Source organism: Vipera berus (assembly GCF_964194415.1).
Source record: "Vipera berus genome assembly, chromosome: 2".
Lineage (NCBI taxonomy): Eukaryota > Metazoa > Chordata > Lepidosauria > Squamata > Viperidae > Vipera > Vipera berus.
In genome coordinates this window covers 41055795-41076152 of record NC_138203.1, presented here as the reverse complement: position 1 = coordinate 41076152, position 20358 = coordinate 41055795, and the positions used below count along the sequence as shown (strand labels likewise).

The 20358-nt window shown below is 35.5% G+C and overlaps 1 protein-coding gene across 1 annotated transcript in view; it reads right to left on the bottom strand.

Annotated features, from left to right (window-relative positions):
• Positions 1-936: 936 nt before the first annotated feature.
• The window catches only part of ADGRV1 (adhesion G protein-coupled receptor V1), a gene marked incomplete at its 5' end in the record, with an annotated part of 265197 nt that continues 245775 nt past the window's right edge, over positions 937-20358 (bottom strand). Inside the window, 3 exons of the mRNA XM_081318856.1 lie at positions 937-1994; positions 6467-6644; positions 10906-11097. Of these exons, the coding sequence (XP_081174982.1) occupies positions 1876-1994; positions 6467-6644; positions 10906-11097 (489 nt within the window). The 3' untranslated portion in view covers positions 937-1875. The remainder of the gene's footprint in view (positions 1995-6466; positions 6645-10905; positions 11098-20358) is intronic.

Genomic DNA, 20358 nt, shown 5'->3' with positions numbered 1-20358 from the left:
AATTAGGTTGACCTACTTTTCTGCTGCCTCAAGGATGGGAGGAATACACGTTAACATGTCTGTGGGAAAGTGCCCAAAGTGTGAAGAACAGTGAACAAAAGAAAATAAATGCCATATATAATAAAAAAGCAACGGGAAACTAACTCAACCCAGTTTATATTAATACCATTCACCGTACTTCTCTTTCTAGTCTTATAAACTTCTCCTTGCTTCCACCCTGTCTGCACGCTGATTCATATATTGCCTTTTCTCTTTAAAGATATTACCTTTTGTTGTTTGATGATCTCATCAGCTCAATTCAATCATGATTTTCTTGGTTTTTCCCTGAATCTTTCCCACTCTTTTTTCATACAATTGTTTTGCAATTTAACTCTAATTAATTATCTTTTCCTATGTAAACCAAGGTGCCTGAGAACACTTCTTTGTAGTAGTTACTCACTTTAGTATTCGTTACACATTCATTCATTAACCATTCATTCTTGACTCTATATTATCATCTTTTACTACATAAACACACCTTAAATGGGCAGAAACACTTTCTTATACAGAATCATTTTCTACTGATACAGAAATGCATTTAGATCAGGGGCTTTGCTTAGCACCCTTGCTTCTCACAATTTATGATCCATGAAGTGGCTTGAGAATAATTCTGTATTCTCCTGGAGCTTTAAGCTACACTGGGTCATATATGAAGATTTTTCTTTTAAATGCAACAAATTTTTTGGAAAAAAAGAGCCTTGGTGGAGCAGTGGGCTAATGCCTCCTTAAGTAACACTAGCTGCCTGCAATTAGTGCAGGTTCGAGTCCCACCAGGCTCAAGGTTGACTCAGCCTTCCATCCTTCCGAGGTAGGTAAAATGAGGACCCAGATTGTTGGGGGCAATAAGCTGACTTTGTAATAATGCCACTTGGGGGGGGGTGAAAGCCCTAATAAGCAGGAATATACATAGAATGAAGGCTATTGCTAAGCACATTGATTTGTGCTTTAGATTGTAAGCCGCCCTGAGTCTTCGGAGAAGGGCGGGATATAAATGGGATTAAAAAAAACAAAACAAAACCTCAAATGCAAAAGAGTATCTATCTATCTATCTATCTATCTATCTATCTATCTATCTATCTATCTATCTATCTATCTATCATCTATCTATCTATCTATCTATCTATCTATCTATCTATCTATCTATCTATCTCTAACTAATCTATCTCTATTTATTTTCCTATCTCTTAACCACCCATCTCCTTCAGAGAGGGGTTTTTTAGTTCCTATATTCAGGAAAGATCATGGATAGGATACTATAGATCAGTTGTTGTTTTTTAACTCCAGTCTTAGTTCATACTGTGGGATTTGTTTTCAAATTGTCTGTGGGCTTAGCATCTCTACATGTAAATTTCTGATTATAATTTGTTCTGTCTTGCTTGGAATGTAAAATGATACTCTGTTGTGAGCAAAGCAAAAAAAAAAAAAGAAAAAGAAAAAATATCTATACTATAGGAATAAAATAAATTGAAGCTTAATAACCATCAAATCTTTCCTGGTGAAGCATACATAGATAAACACACCATCTCCATCAAACTAATTATTTCAATTTTTATTAAAACAGAAATGCACATAGGAGTTAATTTTTAAAAATTAGTTGACTTTATAGAATAGGTTCATCTAAATTAATGGCTTAAAATGAGTTGTTTATAGCTTACTGTAAAAAAAATTATAAGGTTATTTCATTTAATAAACAAAACGTGTTAATTCTTTAATCATATAATTCACAGCATTCTGTTACAGAGCTATATGTAGTGAGATTTTGTTGTTGCTGTTGTTCAAAGAAAACACATGTATAAAAAGCAGAATGCAGTACAGCATGTTAAAAAAATGAAAGGATTAGAGATGAGTGTCTGCTATAGGTATTCTTCTAAGTTCAACAATTTGGGAATTAGCTATTGTACTTCCATCCAGGCTGCCATGACATGACTCAGTATCACTGATGTTGAGGCCAGCACCTAGAACATACAAAGAAAGGCAGAATATTTGAGAGATCTGAAAATGAGGCTATATCTTCCATAGAATATGCTATGATGATGATGATGATGATGATGATGATGATGATGATGATGATGATGATGATATCAGCTTCCCGGTTTAATCATTCTGACTGGACATATTATTCAAAATTTAGTCATATCAGAATTATGCGGCTAGCTTATAAAATTTCTGGCTAAACTCTTTACAGAAGATTCCTCCAACTTAAAACATCGACTTAGACCAAATAAATTGTTTCTAGTTCACATGTGAATTCTCATTCTTTCTTAACTATCATTTACATTACTGAATTTGATCCATAAACCACAGTTACAGATATTACAGTAAGTGTGCAATTTTATGTTTTAATTCTACTACTGCAATATTGCCTTCATTATATTTAAGGACTTAAGCAGACTATGTTATGGTTAAGGTTTGCAAACCTCCAGAACTCTGTTAGATATTTTATTTTTTTACTGGTCATTCAGATTTTATATCCTAGCTCCAGTCATTCTTTATATGAATGTTCTCTCTCTCTCTCTCTCTCTCTCTCTCTCTCTCTCTCTCTCTCTCTCTCTCTCTCTCTCTCTCTCTCTCTCTCTCTCTCTCTCTCTCTCTCTCTCTCTCTCTCTCTCTCTCTCTCTCTCTCTCTCTCATTCACACACACACACACACACACACACACACACACACACACACACACATTCGGACATACTGCATTCTATTTCTTCATGTAACGTCTATGCTTCATGTCCCTTAAGAGTTATTATTCTATATTTTCATGAAACTATATGTCTTTAAAAGACTGCACATTACTAAATATGCATGCAAATCTCCAAGGTATGGGAAAAAACTAAGCATGATGACTGTTTCTTTTGGTTCTTTCTGTGCACCTCTCCAATTGCTAGTAGAGTTCCTCACAAAGGTAGCATCTACATGATGAGGGACAGGACCTCCATGCATCAATGGCAATCACAGATTACAATTATGCTACATTAGAAAGCTTGACTTTACTCTGTATTAGGTGGGCAGATTTCCTGAACCAACATCAAGAGTGGTAGGGATATCAGTGTAATGCCTCTATATTTTCTTCATAGAGGTATAGTTCTTCTGGCAAAGCTTTTTAGGATGATGGAATAAGCATTTTTAGCATAGTCTGAATTCTTAGTGAACAAAAAAGGTGGAAAAGCTTCTCTTCCCCACTTCCACATTATCTCTTCTTCTAGTGGCACCAACTGATTGCTTTGCCTGAGTGAACATACTGTGCTTTTGGTCTTAGGACAAGTAGATAAAGCATTTTAAAACTGCCCAACCCCTACTTAGACATTTCAAGACTTGCAAATCCTATTTAGGCAGAAGTGCAGAACTGCATGCAGGCGTAATTAAACATGGTAATGTCAAAAGAGATTAATTCCAGACATTATTTGCCAGTAAAACCAGCTACAAATAAGCAAGGGCTGCAAAGATTCAATGGACTAGGCAAAATTATTTCTGCTGTAAATGCATAGATTTCAAAGCAGCTATACCAGCAATAAACCTGGCTCACTGTATTTGGACTATGCTATATATTCAGGAAACCAAATGCTACTACTTTTTAACTACCAATTAATAAAACACATAAGACAGAAAATGTGGCGTATTAAGTTGCTTTGTTATACATGAACCTGGATTATTTGTCTGTTTTTAATTCTAAAATACAGCAGCTGACATGACCAAATTACAATATTCTCCATGCCACCAAAGGACTTAAAGATGCTTTAAAAGATGGATTCCTATAGTTTTTGTTAGTGTTCCTTTTTTTCAATCTTTTCTTCCTTCACAGTTGTTTAGTGAGAAGGAAAAAGGAGTTGGTGGTTGAAGACCCAGGAAGATTAAAATGGAAGATGATTATGAAATTTGGGTCCCTTCTAAAAATCTGTCAGTGAGGGAGGTTGATCAGGATATGTTCTAAACAGTAGTTCGAGGGTAGAGAATTTAAATCCTGAAGCAGTGAATTAACTTCTAATTTCTAAAATCAAGTATCACTGCACACAACTCTTTCCTAGAGCATAAGTCCCTTCTGTTCTTTGACTCACTTTCACCATTAAAGAAACAGCACAGAAAGCCAAATGGATTGTCCTGCTGTTTCCTAATTTATACATGTGTGGTTTTGTTGTGTTGCTGATTGTTTAAACCACAGGTCTGCAACCCGCGGCTCCGGAGCCGCATGCGGCTCTTTCAGCCGTCTCCTGCGGCTCCCAGTCCTCTGCCATGTGCAGTACAAAAAAAAAAGTGGGACTAAAAAAGTTCAACCAATCAATTCAAATATGCAGGGTAGGTGCATATCTTGCCTTGGCTCCACTCTTCAGTCAAACCCTGTTCTGTGCATGCGCGCATGTATGCGCATGCGCACACATTTTTTGCGGCTCCCAGTTTTTCCTTTTGTGAGGGAACCGGTTCCGAGTGGCTCTTTCACTGTTTCAGACTGCTGACCCCTGGTTTAAACAAATAACCTATTAAGATTATTGCTTTGCTAAAATCCAGATTACCAACATGACTATACTTTTTCTTGCCGTGAATGAATTTTTAAAGATTTGATCATCTTCTTTTGGAATAAAACTAGAGTATAAAGTCCTCTATGGAAGAACAACTGAAAACTGCACAGACCATTTAAACTTTTATCTAGAAGTGTTTACCACAAGATAGTTAAGCATGTTCTCAAATTAAAGCAATGAGGCCCTGTAAGACTGTGTAATGACTTCACACTGGGACTGTGATTTTTGAGAAAATGTTGCCTGTACATTTTCAGCACTAATGCTAAAGTTGATATCTCATGCTCTCTTGTTAAAAACAGCTATTTTATCAACTGAGCCCAGCTTGCAGTCAAAAAAGAAAACTCTTGAGATACATGTTTAACATTGCTTTCCAGCCTAACCAGGAATTATAAATCTGAAGTATGTTTACGATCTTCTGGGCTTGCAAAATCAGTGTGGTGGTATCTACTACTGCAGAGGGTAAATGAATATTAAGTCTCATCTCGCCTTTTTGACATGTTTAAAAACCTATATTATATTATAGGTTTTTTTCTCACCTGTTTGATGTTTACACACACCCAACAAGATTTTTTTATGGCCAACATAAACAATTAACTGTTATTTTCATTTTGGTAGCTTTAGCTTCATATAATATTTCTTTCAAACAGTAACTAATTTTAGTTATTTATTTATTTTGGTCTAACAAGGGAATGAAACAGTATAGTTGAGCTGTGAAAGTGTCATGAATAAACAAGGACCTATCTGAATTTACTCTAAGAATGCCAATGAAACCAAATGCAGCTTATGGCTCAAAGGTCTCCCAGCTGCCTGTTTGCCTAAGAAACTCACAGTACTTGTAAAGCAGGTTTAAGATGAATTTAGATAGCCAATCTAGTCTTTCTGCCTATGTGACATAAAGCACTTAGAAATATTTCTTCAGGGCACTCATAGTTTGACCTTAGTTCAATTAGAACTTTTTTAAAAAAATTACATAACTTGGCACTTCCCCTTTTCACACAATAAACACACATACATATATATTTGGGTCACTTTATGCCTTGCTAAGCAGTATTACAGTCATATCATTTGCTGCCATGTTTCACTGCGCGACTATCAATCTTCCAAACAAGAAATTGAGAAATTGTTATGCTACTGAGTGATCCATGCAAAACATAATCGGGCTTGGCTTGTATTCTGTTACGTGTAACCAGGATGTATATAAACTAGAAATACAAGTGCTCTTTTGAAGTCAGTAATCATATTAATATTTGTAAGCTTGAAAACCTGTCCTTCAAATTAAGACAGTTGTGAGGTTGGCAAATGATGTACCCTCCAAAAGTATTAGTGGTGGCTATGGTTGATTGTGAATCAAAGTGCAAAACATCTGATGAGTGGAATGCTGACTTGTCTCTCTTCTAGGAGATCTATAGAAATCCATAAATTTCATTTTCTGCATATCCAAGAAATACCAACAGGGTCTTCTGTGACACAGTTTCACATTCAGTGACTGGATTTTCTCCATCTTTTACTTAGAATTCATCTTAATCTGGTTCTTGGACGACAGTCAAATTTCTTCTTCATATAGCTATGGGGAGTCTAACTCAGCAAGATGGCATAATTGCACAGTCCATGACTGTATTTCTGATTCATCTACAATTGCTTACATATAAATTAGATCCATATAAATTGGACATATGGTAGCATTTCTATAGTAGCTTGTGATTTATATAAGAATAATATTTACTTTTTCACCCTAAACACTTACAGTAAGAATGCCCATTCTACTTCCCTGATACAGGCTAATTGTGTGTTCATTCAATTTGCCTTTTTGTTCTTTAAATAAAATGCATATATTGCTTTGATGTGAACAGTTAGCAGGAATACAAATGCAAAAAAAATCCATATCTGATTATTTAGAAAAGAGGATATATTGTACTTACCAGTTTTTAAAGCAAATATTAAATCATCAAACTCTTGTGATTCTTCATCTGCCATCAAAGAACTGTTCCTAAATTCTCCAGCAGCTACGTAGGCACTGCCATTCTGTGGGCTTTGCTTAAAGACAGTCCTGCCCTCGGTGCCCGTTCTTGGGGATGCCCTCTCCCAGTCTGCTGGCATCTTTAGAAAAAGCATTAAGAAGCATATATTTTTAATATAGAGTGCCACAAAAATCTCTTTGCATTGTCTTCCTAATGATGTTATTGGTTCTCTAGACTAAATAGCAAATAGCTAAATAGCTCCCTAAAATAGCAAATAATATCATCATCATTATTTATTTAGTTAATTTGGCAACTAAGAAAATATCTCGATTTAGATGCAATAGGCTCACCTCAAATATCCTGGCCCTAGCAATGTGCATGTAGTCAAACGTCAATGTTTCTTCATGCATTATGGCATTTCCCAGTGCCAAAACAGCAGGGATGGACAAAAGATTTTGCCATCTGACTCAAAGTAGCAAATGCCCATCTCCTTGTCTAAATGCAATTGGTATCTCAGTTGGCCAAATTATGCTAGGACCTGAGTTACACAAATCAGTTAGGCATTGAGAAATAAGAATTCTGGACTTCTAATGATACTTTACTTAATGGTTAAGTCAGGCCCACAAATTAAGTGGGATTAAGGTTTGATATTGCCAAAAATACCACTATCAAAGGAAGACTGTTTCTCTAAGTCTAGCCACGAATTCCTTCAGGATACACAGACTGTTTTTGATAAAATAATAATGTAGTAGATATACAAGATGAAAGTTACTTTCTTTGTGAAACAAAAATAAGAAACTACAGACACAGAAAATATGGAATGCATAACTGATATCAAACTGGCCTTGGATTTATGTATATCTTACTGTGGACTCTGCAACACCACAACAGATGTTCAAAGAAAAAGAGTCAGAGTTGTCAACATTACAGTAGCAGCAACTACAAGGCTCCCTTATAGTCTGAGACTCTCTGGACATGTGAAGACTGGCTCTATTTCAGCCAACATTGATTGCCTGCTGAGGTGAAAGTCAAAGGCCCTCCTGCATCTCTGAACACCTCAGGAATGGTAATTAGTGTGAAGCAAGAAGAGACCCCTTTTCTGTGACAATAACCTTGTGCTGGTTTGTTGTCTAAGGAATCCTTGGGTCATCTCCTCTTCAATGGCTTTTCAGAGGATGGGTAGATCTTGCTTTCTTCTATAAAGACTACTTATTTCAGAAGGAGTGGTAATAGAATTCTTTTTAGATAATTGGATCTCCTCCCCAAGAGGAGTCCCTCCCTAACATGGCTGCTGAATGGTAAAGAGATTTTTTCTCTCTTACTGGTAATCTGCCGATTTTGCTGCCTAAGATGGCTTTCTGGTAGTGTTGTCCCCTGAATATGAATGGGAGCACTTGGGGATGACCTAAAGACAACTTTTGGATGGTGATGGACCCATTTGGAAAGGGGATCTTAAAGATTCAAGGATCAAAGAGATATCAACTGTACAGAGGTAGAACTAACTAAACTGATTTCATACAATTCTCTGAACTTCAAGTCTGCATTTGTTTAAAATAGCAGAAACCTGACTTGGAAAACTGATTTTTCTTAGGAGGACTGGGAAAGATTAGGGAATGGATTTATTACTCTTAATTGCAAACCACTTTTATCTGGACTTTGTTGGGAAGACTGATTGTAGAAATTGAATATATTTAACTAGACAAAAACTGATAAGAAATGGTATCAAAAAACAAAATCGATCTAGGATAAATTACTCTTAACTCTTAGGATGATTTAGGATACATAAGAGGCCATGGTAAATTTTCTATGAGTTGATTACAATAAAAGTTTGTTAACAGAGGGTTTTGAAACTCTCATCTTGTCCTTTTCATTATTATTGTTCTTCATGTTAAGTATTCTGTCATTAGTATAGCATATAGATGACAGATCAATAGTTTGCAAATAGATTTATTAGTTTTTTTAAAAAAATGGGGGGCTGTTTCGCAATGGGTGGAAACTCATACTGTAGCAATGTATTAATCAGTATTCAACGGGGGGGGGTAATATGTGTAGATGTGTTCTTTTTTTTCTTTTCATTTTTAATGCACTTTTAAAATGTCTTGTATGCTTTGTGTATCTTTTCCTTTTGTTGTTTTAAATTTCTTGGAATTTTATATTTTAAGTTTCTTTTGAATAAAATAAAAATTGCCAAGAAAAAAAGAAATATTTTAAAATACTTTTGAGTAGCTATATTGTTCTCTGCTGCTGTATTACTTCATTGGAGCATTTGGTGGATTTGTTATTTAAAATAGAAATTAAATATGTTATGTTGATGATATTTAAGGAAAAAGGAGCTTGTTTGAGAAAAAACAAAGAACACATGTTTAGCTAGGCAAAACTGGGGCACAAATGTTTAAATAGTCAATAAACACAATTTTTGCCAAACATAGCTTATGATTAACATCTACTGTACATATTGTACACTGATTTACTGCTATTGTGACAGATCCTGCTACTACAAGTATAGAATAAATGTACAACAACTAAGCATGGGACATGGTCATCCCAAATTCAAATCTCTGCTAAACTATAAAGGCCATACAGAAGGAAGCTAAGTGATGTAATTGATTGAAATTTTTGCTGAAAGTAGTAAACAAAATCCATAAAGAAATGGTACTCAGCCCTTGTCGCATACTTAATAATAAAGGTGGGATAAAAGAAAACTAAATAAATAAACAAACAAACAAACATACAAAGAAATAAATAAGCAATCCTAATTCAACCCCCAATTTCTAGCTGAGCAAAAAATATTCCTGAAATTTTTTTAAGCTGTTTTCATTCAATGTGATGAAAGAACTTCTAAAAGCAAATTCTCTTTTAAGAGAGAAGTTTTTTGGGGTGGAAGGTCATATACTTGCACTTCTTTAATTATGAGATAGCCAAGATGCATAGAGAATGTTCTGCCTCTCATGATGTAATCTTCTTTATGGCTTCCAGGACTTCAATTAAATTCAAGGAAGGTTGTCATTAGGGAATTTCTTTATTTATTTTTTTGTATAGCAAGGCAATTGTCAACAAGAAGGAACACTCAGTCCATTAAAAAAATGTTGAAGAATTTTCCTTTTCCTGAAGATGGTTAGAGAAATTTCCTATTCCAAGCTACTTTGCCAACAAATTTAGTGGAGAATTTTTGAAGCCTGTTTGTGCCCAGCTACAAAAAAGATTCCAGTTTGCTGGCATCTTGGAATCTGGATCATTTGGCTCCACAACATATATGTTAGACAATCAGCATGATGAGCTATGACAATGTGGAAATGCTGTATGTACTGTATATTATTTTATAGACCACTTGCCATTAGGGTGTCCTCTCAGATCCAACTTTCCACCATCACGAACATATTCTCTTCCCTCTGGCTGGCTCCCAGCTAGATCCCTTTCTGTACTTTTAAAATGCCTTAATCTGGCAGTTGTAATAAGGTGTACATGAGAAAGGGAATGGAGATGGCATTTTGAAATAGAGCAGGATTGCTGAAAATAATACACGTATGATGCTTCTGACACTTTACAGCTCTATTTTCTAGATAAATCCAATGACCTGTTTAGATGAAACCTGAAATGGCCTGGAGACAGAAGGTGGCACCTTCTTTGTTTTGCTTACTCTCCTGACCTGTGAATTAAGATCAGATGGAAAATAATTGCTCAGGTTCATATGACAGTCAGCATGGAGTTCAGCCAGAGTAAAGGCATCATGATAATTGAGCTCCCAAGAGAACCCAACACATTTTTCCAATGAAACTTTTTGTTGGCTAATAAAGGAAAAAGAAAAGCTGCTTTTGTTCTTTGCATTGTCATTTGAACTTCTTTCTTGTGCAGCTGTTAATGTTGATATTATATGCTGAGATACAAACCCCACTCGCTCCAAAGGGGGCTGTTCCACCAAGCAGTGGATGACTGCAATCTAAATTAAAAACATTGGGATAAGATCCACTGGATCCAGTGAGGTTTCTTAGAAATACAAACATTCATTAACTGCAGTGAACTATTTAAAAAGGAGATATCTACAGAGCTGCATTGTTAATCTATCATTATTTACAATTGTGCTTTACTAAACACGTTACGTTTTTGAGCATCCTTTTTGATTAAAAACCTTGTATGCAAAAAGACTCTAGTCTGCCCTCATCCACAAAAGCTCACTGTGTGACTTTGGGCTGGCTACTCTCTCTCTGTCTAATTTACCTCACAGAGTTGTGGTTCTGAGGAAAAAAATATGGGAGAATGCTTGCTGTATGCTACTCTTGAGCTCCTGACTGAAATGTAAGATGTAAAACTGATCAATTAATAAAACCAATGGATCATGTAGAAACGTACCTATATATGAATTGTTAGTATATTTATTTGTAAAGGTAAAATAATAAAGGTACCTCTTCCATAGCAGCAATAAGATTTTGAGTAGATTTGCTGATCTCTTCCCCTGCCAAAGGCATGCCACTTCCATGAGTGAAAAATGTAGAACCTGAGCTAGTATTTCCATTCATTTCAACTGTATAGCTGGCTTTCACGGGACAGCAAAGTTGGTTATGTAAAATGAAATATACCACAAAGACATAAAGACCCTAAAAGACAGAAAAGGGAGGGAGGAAAATTCCGGCATTTATGAATAAAATACACATATGTTTAATGCAAAACACATTTAAGAAACCTATATATCCAGAATATGAAGGTGCAGAACAAGTTTTTTCCCCCAGAATCCCAACCAATGAGTGTCCATATGATTATAATGTAAATTAAAAGACAAGAGCTGTCAGAATAAATTATTGCCTTGGAAAAAATAACTTCTACACACATAATAAGATAGTTCAGTTTAAGATGATGTGTTTCTTTTTAAAATAACTTATTGCTGAAAGCAAAGTAAGAGTAGAACAATGGTTCAGCTCCAAGGTAACAGCAGAGAAATTGTTCATGGCTGGTACAAAGCCAAGCTTGCAATGATTTATTGTCAGATAATAGCTCAAGTATTTTTACTGACCTGGTAGTTTCAAATCATAATTTCAACATTGTGAAAACATTGGTTAAAGTTTAAAAAACATATTTCAGCTTCAAATCAACTCGACTATCTTAAAACTGTTTTGCCTTTATATTTATTATCTATTTAAAAATAGTTCTGCACCACCTTAACAGCAAACTGTTCCCAAACAGTTTACAGCCTAGGTTCACAATATAATAAAAACTTACAAGAAAATATAATACATGCATTTAAAATTTTCCTTGTGCAGTTTATACCCTGCCAGCTTTTTAACATCCAGCAACTGTCACGAAGTTAAATTTAACATAACACTGAGGCTCTGGATTCCTGATCCTTCCATTCAGCTTCTTCCTCATTGTCTTTTAGAGGGAGAAAGCTGTTAAGGAATAACAGAACTGGAAGAGACCTTGGAGGTCTTCTAGTCCATCTCCATACTCAAGCAGGTATGCCATTTCAAACAAAATGGTTGTCCAATCTTCTTAAAAACCTCCAGTGTTGGAGCACCCACAACTTCTGGTGGCAAGTCATTCCACTGATTAATTGTTCTTAAAGGAAATTTCTCCTTAGTTCTAGGTGGGTTCTCTCCTTGATTAGTTTCTATCTATTCCTTTTTGTGCTGCTTTCAGGTGCTTTGGAAAATAGGTTGATATCTTCTTTATGGCAGCCCCTTAGATATTGGAACACTGCTATCGTATCACCCCCTAGTTCTTCTTTTCATTAAACTAGACAGGTAGGTAGGTCCCTTCCCAGCAGCAACAACTTCTTTGCATGACTCTCTCACATAGGCAATACACCTTTAACAAGACCAATCCACTTCAATGCTTTGAACATAGAAAAAAAACACATCTAGGTCATGCCTGAATTCAGTCACACTGCTTACTTCCTCAGATATAATCACTTGCAGCTAGTCCCAAATTGCAAAATGCTACATGAACTTTTCCCATTGAAGGGATAGAAAATTAACATTATCATTTACAAAAAGCAGAAAAAAGTTTAAAAAAATCAATTAGTAATGATTTTGCCTCAGGAGTTCTTGAATATTTTGGCTATATTTTGGATTTATTTATTAAATGTATTAAATGTATTTTGTGGTTTTAAATGCTACAGGTTAGGATACCATGCTGTTGTTGTAGTAATTACCAGTTATTAGCATTACAGCTGAAAAACACTAGGTGTATTATATTTCCAACTGTAAATATGTATTAACAGCATGGGAGAAAGAAAAAAGAGTAATCTTAACACATGCTTAGAAACTGCCAGAATTTAGTCCAAATTTGTAAATCACAATTATTTCTGATATAGTAAACCAGACCACAACTAAGTCTGTCTAGTTTTTCCAGCCATTTTGTTGTTGAAACTGTGCTAAAAAATTCCATTGCCATGGGACATCTACCGCAGAATGACATCTTCAAAGCTATGAAATACTTGTACTTACAATACAGAGAAGATACATCTAGTTTATGCATCTACCCTGAATACTTCTAAATAAAATATTTTATTATACAGTACTTTTGTGGCTAATTCTAGAACCACCCCAATTCTACATCCAATTAGTAACATTGGAAAAGGCCAAGTCTATTGGTTTTTTTTTACTGGATTAAGTGTCCTGAAACATAACTTCTTTTCCAAAGCATTATATAATCTCTTTAATTAATATAATAGCATTTGCTAATATATTTTCAGATAGTATGGGAAATAGTCCTACAGAGGATGATCAAAGACACAGGTAGGATCTGAAACGTATCTGAGATTTGCATATAATTCCTTTCCCGTTTCATGGACTGGATGATGTTTGTGATTGCCTCTAGGGAGCAAAAACACTATTGCCTGTCCCATTGGATTATTTCCCATACGTTAAATTGGAATTCATCTTCATTCTTACTTAATGCAAAGGCAAAACCCCTGGTTTTCTCCATGTATCAGATAAATATACAGAAAAATCTACCATTTGTTTTAATTGAATTTTAAATTTATGATCATTTATTATTATTTTGATGCTTTCTAGTGCATTTTAATTGAATGCCTGTTACCTGCCTCTAGCAAGAAGGGTGGCATAAAAGTTAAATAAATAAATGCTAGATCAGGCCAAGGTCCATGCAATCCAGTATTTTGTTTCTCATCACCTTGGACCTGAGCCATGAAGAAAATATCTTTTTTTAATGCATCAAGCATATAGAAAGAAATTGCTCCATGCTAGCTTCAGGTACAAAAAATAGTGTCCCCTTCTGTGAATTGCTGCCATTTATGCATAGTGTCTACATTTGACTGGCATGCAGAAAATAACACAGAGATTCATCGTGTTTCCTAAAGGAGAAATACTTCTTCTTTAGAAGAAGGGACCCAACCCAAGGAGTACTTGCAAATGTTTCAGATGGCTGATGCTTCTGGGGTGGGACAGGCTTTCAGCAAGCATGTCTGTTGGCTCCAAGCCTGAAATAGATTGTTTTTGTGGGCAAATTAGGCCATAGGTTTGAGATTCCTATTCTTGATCTAGGAGCAACTCATGCCCAAGTAATTGAAATAAAGATATTGGGAAATCATTGAAAGCCTTATGGAATACTCAGGGCAGGTTAAACATGTTATTAGCTTGCATGCACATAAGTGTGTATATGTATACTATACCGGAATCCACTTGTAAGAGAAGTTCTCCACCTAATATTTAGTCATCCCCTTTATCTTCTGGGCCTGCATGCAAAATCTGCTCCCAGTGACTCTTTGCATTTAGCTTGCAAAGAATTGTAAGAGAGTTTGATTGAACAAATTCCCATAATCATGAATCCTGATAAAACAGGGTGGGACTTGTGTGCACTTGCACATCTGCTCCCTGGCTTACATTTTACTCACATTGCTAGCAAACAGCTCTATGGATGTGTGAGTCAAGGTGACATTCAAAAGAACAAAATTATACTAAAAAAGCCAGCATACTAAGGAGAAACAAATGAGATGCAGAAAGGAAGCAGTTCCATCCCCTAGATGGATTGAGAATGAAGGAAATAATGCATGCACTTGTCCTTGATTTAATGTCAGGTTATATTACTTTTATTTACATATTCATGACTTGTGCATTTTAGGTTACATTTCATTATTCCTAAATAGTTAGGTAGTAACTTGCACTTTTTCTTTGCCATTTTTAGCTAACATTAATGTTAAGATTGATCCCTGTTGGAATATGGTAGAGAGTTTGTCTTCTAAGAAATGTAAGGTAGAGGTATTTTTTTAAAAAAAATGCTTATTTTTTTAAAAAAATCACATGTAAGTCCCAGTACATACATACCATACATATATACATACAGCCACACTAAATCTTTCCAATTAGATTTTTAAATCCAATCCCTTAACATGTTGCACCTCACTTAGATGTGCATAATATCACACTGTTGCTTGAATCAACTAGTTACCTCATTGTTTGATCTGAAATAAGAACATATGCTTTTTCCCTTGCCATCATATGAAGATCTGAGTTAATAAATGTTCAATTAAAAAAGCCTTAATAAATACAGAATGAGAGAAGAATGGAGAGAGGATTCTTTGCATAGATCACTTTGATTAGTTTTCAGGATAGTTTTTGCCATTTCATGTTAGTAATATTCTACTACTCATGTCCACTGGTTCATATATTTCAATATATGTTAATGTTATTAATTTATATGTGTTACTGTATTTAAACTGAATGAAAGTTATTTTCATGACATGACAGATACTTTAAATAGTAATTGCAACATTTTATACAGATTTTTGGAGAGGATAAGCCCAAAGGTAAACAGCTTTACATTAAGGACTTTGAAGCACAGAAGCAAGAGAAAGAAAAAGGTTTCCAAGCAAATGAATAAAAAATAATTGCATGCTTGTTTTGATCAGGATAAGATCTACAAGGATGGTCAATGATGTGGTTTGCCAAGCTATTTACATAAACATGAATCAAAAGAATGAACTGGTTGTTAACGAAAAATAATGAGTGAATTTAGAGGATCTGAGGATACATTCAGAATAGCCATAAGCAATAATGTATTGTTAATATAATCATGCCAGTGTTTCAAAAGAGGGTCAAGAATTACACAGAATTACAGAAATTTTTGGACTTCCTTAAAACCTTGACAAAACAATATTGACTGCATAAGGAGAGAGATGCAATAAAGGGTTCTCTATATTAAAATCTTGGATTAGCTCTTTTTCATATAAGAGAACACATATTTTGACAAAATGATGTAATTTATACAATCAATAACAGCTATAATGAGAGACAATACAAAAACCAGAATGAAGACTAGGCTTTAGAACATATTGGAAGTTCCTATTGCAAATGACTTTTCTCAACTTTTTGATTAGTATTTCATGTTTACTCATTTATAATTATCTTTTGATTGACTTCCATATTTTACATACAGCAAGTTCAAACAAGATTAGATTCTTCAGTGTCATGGAAGTGTTTTCAATCTTTGATATTAATTTCCTCATAAAACACTGCCAGTCCATAGTTCCAAGTGAAGAGGTAAAGGAAACCATGCATTGGTAGGATCTTCCGGTTTTGACTTCATTGAAAGATACATATCCTTGGGAAAGAGCCATGTTGTAAAATATATTTTGGGGAACAGTGAAAACACATGGAATAAATTTAAATACACACACACAGAGAGAGAGACAGAGACAGAGAGCAAAAGAAAAAAACAGAGAGAGACAGAGACATTGTTGGATTTATGTACCATCTTTTATACAGAAACTCAAGTCAACCTATATTGTCCTCCCTTCCATTTTTCCTATAATGAAAAGCCTCTAAGATGGGTTGGGCTGAGATAGAGCAACTGGTCCAAAGTCAAATAGTGAGTTTTATTTATTCATTCATTCATTTATAACTTTTTCAATTTAGTAAAAATATACAGAACAAAGATAAAATATGGAAAACAAAAAAAAAAGAAAGGAACAAGAAATAAAAAAATATGTCTTTTGCCCTTCTGTTGATTATCATCTTAACCATTTCATGTACCTCTGGTTTTTTAATCCCCAAACTATCAATTCATTTTTTTCTTCTTTCAGCAAAAATTCTATATAAGGTTTCCAAACTTTGAGAAAAGTATATTTTTTGTCTGACCAAACTGATCAGCTTTATCATTTCTGCAGATTTAATTAATTTTATAATTCAATCTTCTATTTAGGTGTTTCATTGCTTTTCCAAGTATTTTTATACAATAATCTTGTCATAGTTACCATATTTAATGTTCATCCCCATATTTCTTTTCTAATTCCTTGTCCATAAAACCCAGTAGAAATAATTCTTGTTTCATTATACTAGTTCCCAATATCTTATGTATTGTACATACTATCCAATGAGTTTTCATGGTTGAGAATGGACTGGATCATTCTATAATGCACCCATTTCTGGACTAGGAAGCCTTGTATACAGTCACTCATTCTCTAGTCACTTTCCAGTATTTATTTCTTTTTATCCCACCTTTATTATTTTTACAAATATCTCTGGGTGTCAGACATATCTAATCTAGTTTCCTCTTCCTATTTTTCCCACAACTACTACACTGTTAGATGGGTTCGACTGAGAGAGAGTGACTGGTCCAAAGTTAGCCAGCTGGCTTTCATGATTATGGCAGGACTAGAACTCACGGTCTTTGTTTCTTGTGTCCAGGATCCCTACCCCAATTCCTACAGGTCCTTTGTGTCTTTGGTGAATCTATGTAGGCAGTGTGTGTATGGAGATTCTTAGTCATCCAGTCATAGTTATCCCAAAGATGCTTTTTCAGAAGGCAACTGGGGTTTCTTGTTTGTCTTTGAAGACATTTCACTTCTCATTCAAGAAGTTTCTTCAGCTCTGAACAAGTTTCTTGGATGAGAAGCAAATGTCTTCAAAGAAAAACAAGAAAGTCTAATTGCCTAGTGAAAAAGCACCTTTGGGATATGTAGGCAGAGGGTTGGGGGGCGGTGTCAGGGGTAAGAGGGATAAAAGCACTCTTGTGGTTTAGGTTCAATTCCTTTTTTACATGCAGCATGACCTTGTACGATTCATCATGACCAAAGAACAGGGATTGCATCACAACTCTCACAACTCTGCTTTTGTCATTCTAAAAATACATGGACGTTGCTCTACCTAAATGCTACTCTATAGGCAACTGCATAATATATAGATGACATGGCATGGGGTGCACAACATGGGACAAGTCCAGCTGGCTTTGTCTTTCTACCAGTCACTGTGAATACAGTATAACTAATGTTATATGAAATTCTCAAAGGAATGAGTTCTTTCAGCACTTTGAGTAGAATCTTCAAAATGTATTTGGAAATCCTTAAGAAGTTTATTCATTTCAGAAATCTCATTTCTAAACTCAAACCAGTCTTTAGCAATCAAAGCCTTAATAGGACGTGCAGAGTACTTATCAAACTGGCAACATTTGTCCAATTTTCTGAAAGTTAACTTTCACTGAGAAAAAGAGCCAGCTCTGTTTTCCCGCTTTATTTTCAAGGTGCTTTAAATTTCTTTTGGTAGCTTTTATGAGCTTTACTGTCTTATGGAAGATGAAAGAGAATGTAGTGGTTTTCCTACAAAGTTCTAAATTTTCTTTGGCTGCTTATCTTTCTAGGTTGGATGCTACCGATAGAATGAATACCCTTTCAAATGTTTTTCTTTAGACTAGCATATATTCCTTGGCTACATATAGTAAATATAAGAACTCTGCTTTTCACTCACGAGAATTTCATCAAGCAATTATTTCCCCTTTTTTCTTTAATAAAAAATATTTTCTTTTTTTATCCTACTGAAACTGAATGGTTTTGGGGTTTTTTTTGCACGGATTAAAATATCTGAGTCATGGACTTAATAGTAAACAAATCATTTGTAGGCCTGGCACATGGTCCTTCTTTGCAACTCTTATTCTCAGTAATATTTTACTGTCATAAACAATTGCACTAAAATATCCATAGAGATGAGAAGAGAGATTGAAATCACAGATATGCAAAGTAAAGATGAAAGCATCCCTCTACAAGCAAGTGAAGGAGCATCCTACTACTGGTTTTTGTGTTAGCTGTGACTAAGCTAAGTCTAATCTAAGTTGGCTGTATTTCCATCATACAGTGCTTTTCATGTTGTAGATGGTTCTCTGCAACATCTCCAGTTAAATGGCTTACAGATAATGCAAAAGTCCTATAAAGGGGACTTTGGAAAGGAGCTGCTATTTAGAACATAATGCTAGAATAGGTGGATCAGTGGCCTCATTTAATTTAAGACAGCTTCATATATTTTTAAGCTTAAGTGACAGTGAAATATTTAAGGAATAAATTCTTCATGGTTTAATGCTAAACAATGAACTAATTAATGTACAGCTGTCAACAATAGTGAACAATGGGCCCTCTCTAACAAAATGAATTTTTAATATGGAGAAAAGCAAAGTTTTACATTTAGGCAGGAAAAATCAAAGGTATAAGTACAGATTAGGTGAGACCTGGCTCAAAAACAGTAACTGTGAGAGGGATCTTGGAGTTCTAGTGGACGATCACTTGACTATGAGTCAGCAGTGTGCAGCAGCAGCCAAAAAAGCTAATACAATCTTGGGTTGTATAAACAGAGGCCTAGAATCAAGGTCATGCAAAGTATTAGTACCGTTTTATAAAACCCTCGTGAGACCACACCTGGAATACTGCAACCAACTTTGGTCACCATACTACAAAAGAGTTGTTGAAACCTTGGAGAAAGTTCAGAGAAGAGCAACTAAAATGATCAAAGGCCTGGAGACTAAAACATATGAAGAACGGCTGCAGGACTTGAGTTTGGCTAGTCTAAAGAAAAGAAGAAACGTGTGACATGATAGCAGTATTCCAGTGTTTGAGGGGCTGCCACAAAGAAGAGGGCATCAAACAATTCTCCAAAGCACCAGAAGGCAAGACAAGAAACAATGGTTAGAAACTGACCAAAGAGAGAAGCAACCTGGAATTAAGAGGAAACTTCATAACAGTGAGGACAATTAACCAGTGGAACAGCTTGCTTTCAGAAATCGTGGGTGCTGCATCACTGGAGGTTTTTAAAAAGAGACTAGACCAGGGTTAGGGAACCTTGGCTCTTTTATGACTTGTGGACTTCAACTCCCAGAATTCCTAAGTCAGCATGGCTGGTTCAGGAATTCTGGGTATTGAAGTCCACAAGTCATAAAAGAGCCAAGGTTCCCTACCCCTGGACTAGACAGTCACTTGTCTGAAATAGTATAGGTTCTCCTGCTGGAGCAGGGGGCTGGACTAGAAGACCTCCAAGGTCCCTTCCAGTTCTATTCTATTCTATTCTATTTTATATTTACACTCCTAATTTTGTGATGCAGCTTGGATTTTTTTTAAAAAAAATATTATTTCCTCTTCGTGATTGTCCAACTCCATAGTGACTATAGGCAGCTATAGATAAAAATGAAAAAAAAGTATATCAAGAAAAAAGTAGATGACAGACTGTATATAAATCCCCCCAAAGGCAAACAGCAAAAAAACAAAAATTAGCCTAGGCCATGGCCTAGAACAGACATGTCAAAGTCGCAACGTCACATGATGTCGCGCAACAGTTTTGCCAGCAATGGGGTGGGCTTGGCTTCCAGACTGTATATAAATCCCCCCAAAGGCAAACAGCAAAAAAAACAAAAATTAGCCTAGGCCATGGCCTAGAACAGACATGTCAAAGTCACGACATCACATGATGTCGCGCAACGTATCGGAACAGTTTTGCCAGCAATGGGGTGGGCTTGGCTTCCAGATGACGCGTCTGGCCTGCAGGCTGACAGTTTGACACCCCTGACCTAGAGGAACAATCAGATCATGAAAAGTGAAAAGGATGGTAGCAGTATGAATCTTCATGGGATATCATTGCAGCCATCTC